This window comes from Vidua chalybeata, chromosome 6, assembly GCF_026979565.1.
Source record: "Vidua chalybeata isolate OUT-0048 chromosome 6, bVidCha1 merged haplotype, whole genome shotgun sequence".
NCBI classification, from domain to species: domain Eukaryota; kingdom Metazoa; phylum Chordata; class Aves; order Passeriformes; family Viduidae; genus Vidua; species Vidua chalybeata.
The window spans coordinates 8,614,855-8,619,474 of NC_071535.1; the positions used below are offsets into that span (position 1 = coordinate 8,614,855).

At 51.1% G+C, this 4,620-nt stretch overlaps 1 protein-coding gene across 1 annotated transcript; it reads right to left on the reverse strand.

Annotated features, from left to right (window-relative positions):
- Window positions 1-725: 725 nt before the first annotated feature.
- SIVA1 (SIVA1 apoptosis inducing factor) lies at window positions 726-2,870 on the reverse strand. Its single transcript, XM_053945690.1, has 4 exons — window positions 2,575-2,870; window positions 2,275-2,451; window positions 1,449-1,605; window positions 726-969 (listed from the first exon to the last, which is right to left on the reverse strand). Exons 1-4 carry the CDS (start codon window positions 2,690-2,692, stop codon window positions 912-914), a joined length of 510 nt encoding a protein of 169 aa, XP_053801665.1. The 5' UTR covers window positions 2,693-2,870; the 3' UTR covers window positions 726-911.
- Window positions 2,871-4,620: the final 1,750 nt, after the last annotated feature.

The window sequence follows — 4,620 nt, forward strand, 5'->3', positions numbered from 1 at the left end:
AGTGGCTTTTTTTATGAAACACAGCAAAATCAGTTAAAAAAAACTACTTTGAGGGGCTGTCCAGTAGTACTTTACTTCACTCTTACAGCACAAATAATATGAAGCCTCTGCAGTGATTTGAAAAGAAAATGAGGAATGAGCTGGTCTATGGAGAGGTGTCCCTGAGTGCTGACCATTTTTCAGACCACTGCATGAGCTATTTCTGAGTGGGTATTCAGAACAATATGAAGTTTACAGAGTGGGTGATAAACTCATACAGATAAGTTGCTTTCCAAGAAAGACCTTTCAGTGAAGGTACTGGAAAATTTACTAATGAGAAAAATTTTCTGCTCCAAGCCTGGTGTGCTTTTGCTCTATTAAAGTTACCACAGAAAGATTAAAACAATTCAAGCGGTCAGTAACCACAAGATGTTTGTGATATCTTAAAAAAAACTTAGCCAGAATCAGCATATTCTCTTATTTGGAAAAGCCCTCAGGCCTGGCTGATTTTCTTAGTTAGCTCACAAAGAAAATGTTGTGTGTCCAGAATGGATTCACACTCACCCGAAAGCACAGGAGCAACTGATTTCTATTCTGATCCCACAAAAGTGTGTCCTAACATGACCAACAAGCGAAGAGAATATTCTGAATCCTGTATCACATCAGGAACACCAGGTAAGAGCACAGAGTGGTCCCTTCCAGACGGGCATATCACAACTAGAGAAAAGGAGAAAGCCGACTCAAAATAATCTAAAAAGCTTCAAAATATAAATGTTTATTTAGCTACAATATTTAAAAGTACAATATAAAGATATAAAACATAGAAATTCCACAACTAATTTACATGCTAAAATGATTATTTGACCAGCTGTAAGGAGAAGACTTCATGAAATTCATGGATGTTTTAGCCACAAGGGTTATTTCATCAAGTTTCAGACTTGAAATACTGAACAACCATTGCAGAGAACTTGCTCTCCCACATCACCATAACTAGGGGAAAAAAGAAACAAAAAAAAAAAAAAAAACAGAAGAAAAAGAAGTCAGAGTGCCTGCTGTTTCTGGAACATAACAATAGCATACTATTCCATTATCAACTGCAACCATGGGACTCCCACACAGCACACTCAGTATTTCTTTATACCACAGAACTGTTAACAATGAGAGAAAAAAATTAAGATTCCTTGGAAGTGCATGCATTCAGCACTGGCCAGCATGCTATATTGCTGGTGGGAAAGCAAGAGAAATTTTTGCCTCCTACAGCATTAAGTAAGAAGCTGAACTAGACTTGTACTACGATTGATTAGAGTGCTTCACACAGGCATTTTGGTTTGCATGTTTCAGACAGTTTTACTGCTGCTAAAGCATGGGAAGAGTTTAACTCCTTTATGTGTATGAGCTAGATATCGGCTGCATCCAGCTATCAGGCCACGTGTAATTAAAATAAGTTTCCAAACTCGAAAGGCACTTACTCAACAGCGGAGCACAAAGAGCAGGTGACCGTGTTACAGCAGCTGCAGAGCCTGCTGCAGCTCTGGCAGACGAACCGGTCACACTGCGCACACGCCTCCTTCACATCGGCCGTTCTCACACACGACGAGCAGGCTCTGGACGCTCCCACGGGCGGAACTGCTTGGCAAAGACACGGTAAAGAACGGATGAGCTCTGCAGCAAGGCAGAGACAGCGGCTGCAAGTCCCAGCAGCTGCAGAGCGCGGCGCGTCCGTGCACAGCTACAGGTGGCAGCACTTCGCAGGACGCTCGGGAATGCGAAGGGACAGGGAGCGCCGCTTGGAACTTTCTTGGCTCTTTCTCTGCTCAGTGGCAAGATGCAAAGGGATGCTAAAGCAAAACATACACGCGGCAGTTCCGAAATCCGTCCGCTCAAATCTAACACTTCCTTTAAGGAAAGCCAATAAAGAAGAATTATACAGCACTAAACTACTCATCATAGTACAGACTTCCTTGGGAGGGGAAGCCAAAGGGCAGCACTGGTATCTGCAGTGACCAGGGACAGGAACAGAGGGAATAGCTCGAGTTGCGTCAGTGGAGGTTTAGGTTGGATATTAGGAAAAGGCTCTTCACCCAGAGGGTGGTCTGGCACTGCAACAGGCTCCCCAGGGAAGTGGTTAAGGTTTAAACTCTGGGAAGTGCTAGAGTTTAAAAATCATTCCGACAACGCTCTCAGGCTCATGGTGGGAACGTCGGGGGTGTCCTGGGATAGGAGTTGCACTTCGATGGGTCCCTTCCATCTCAGGGAATTGCGCGGTTCTGTGACACGGCCCGGGCACTCACTCACCCCTGTCCGCGGGCCGCCGCCGCAGTTTCCCGTCGTGGCCGATGAGGAGCTGCCCGCTCCAGCGGGGCCCCTCGCCCTGCGCCTCCCCGGCCGGCCCCGGCTCCGCCGCTCGGGCGGCGGCCGCCGCGCCCTCCATGTACGCCTGGGCACCCCTGAAGAGCAGCCGCCGGGTCCTCTCTGCCGGCGGGAGAGGAGAGCAGAGTCAGGGGCGGGCTCCCCATGGCCGCGGGCCGCGGTGGGCCGGCACATCCCCCCGGCGGGGCGGCCGGCCCGGCGCTCCCCCCTCCGCGCCCCGCTCACCGAACACCTCCCGCCGGTACTCCTCGCCCCGCACGCCGCGGCTCAGCTCCCGCAGCCCCACGCGGGTCTTCAGCTGGAGCGGGGCCGCGTCCCCGAAGGGGCAAGAGCGCTTCGGCATGGCCGGACCGACCCGCGCCCGCCCCGCCCCGCGCCGCGTCACGGCCGCGCCACCGCCTCCTTCACATCCCGGCCCGGGCGCTCGGGAACCGCGGCCGCTTCGTTCTCTCCGCAGGGAAGCGAAAGCTTCGTCCGCAGCGCAAAATTTGTCTTCCCGCCGCGTCCCGAGCGCCCGGCGGGGTTGGCAGAGGCGCCGGCCCGGCCCCGCCGCCCCGCCCGCTGCCACCGCCCCTCAGGCGTCACCTCCGTGCGCCCGGAGCGGCGGCGCGGACGCGGCGGGACAAAGCGAAACCATCTGTGGGACTCGCGTTTGTCTATAAACTCAGAATCACGGAAATGCTGGGCTGGAAAGGACCCACGAGGATCATCGAGCCCAACTCCTAGCCCTGCACAGGACACGCCAGGACTCGCACCATGTGCCTGAGAGCATTGTCCGAACGCTTCTTGAACTCTCTGTCAGGCTTGCGGCTGTGACCTCTTCGCTGGGGAGCCTCTTCTAGAACCCGACCACCCTCTTGGTGGAGAACCTTTTCCTAAACCTCCCCTGACACAGCTCTCGCCCATTCCCTCACGTCCTATCGCTGGTCTCCAGAGAGAACAGATCAATGTCTGCTCCTCCTCTGCCCCTCATGAGGGAGCTGTAAATGCAGTGAGGCTGAACAGAACAAGTGCCCTCAGCTGCTCCTCATACAGCTTCCCCACCAGACCCTTCATCATCATCGTAGCCCTCCTTTGTAACCTCTCTAATAGCTTTAATACTTTTTTATATTGTGGCACCCAAAACTGCCCCCAGGTCTCCAGGTGAGGCTGCCCCTCCCTTGCCCGGCTGGCACCTGATGCCCCCAGGACAGAATTGTCTCTCCTGGCTGCCAGAGCACAGCTGACTCATACCCAACTTCCCAACACTGAGGACCCCCAGGTCCCTGTCCTAGTTCCCCAGTCTGTCTCTACATTCAGAGTTGTTCTGTTCCAGGTGCAGAAACTGGCATTTGTCCTTTTCAAACTTCATACAGTTGGTGATTGCCCAGCCCTCTAATTTGCTGAGGTCTATCTGCAAGGCCTCTGCCTTCCAGTGAATCAACATCTCTTCCCAATTTTGTTTTATCTGTAAACCTACTTAGTATCCTTTCCAGTCCTGCATCCAACTTGTTTATGAACCCTCTTTTCCCTTCTTGGCAGGCCCCCACACTAGACTGGGCTCACGGAGCTCTTTGAGCAGCCTAAACCCCCTGCCCAGGTTTGGGCTGTCTGATGCTGTGGGACCAACAAAAATGGGCACAAGCTTGAGAATTTCCTTTTTGAAAGATCACCAAGGAGGCCGGAGAATCCCTGTCTGGCCAGGGGGCTCCGGTGGGCTCCTCAGCATCAGCCAACATCATGAGTGGGTTCACCACTTGTGGGCACAATGAGTTTTGGGGACTGACACCCAGTTTCAGCTAAATCTGGAGCTCTCCAGGAGCTTCTGATGTGAAAGGGTATTACTGCAATTAATTTGCTTTAGAGGTGGGCTCTATAGCACCCTAGGTGTGGTTACATGGGTTAAAAGTATCAGATGCCATTCCAAGTGGCAGCCAGTCTGCATACTATGTATATTTTGAAAATACATTGTTTTCCTCAGGGCAAACAAGTTTAAAACTGGTGTTGGAGTTTAGGTGCTATGTTTTGTGTCACTTGAAGGTGATCTGTCAAGACAGTTTATTTCTTACAGAGGTCTCTGAATTCAAAACTTCCCCTCTATGTGCTGTGGACAGAATCACAACCAAGTACAGGAGCGATTTTTCCATGAATGAACTTACAGTCGGCTAAGGGTGAAGGACTTGTTCCTGGTTTCTTTGTTTTGTTCTGGTCAAGAACAAGTTATCAAGACTTACATTTCTTCTTGAAAAAAAAGCAAAGAAACAAACAAAACCTCTAAACACCAAAAACCAA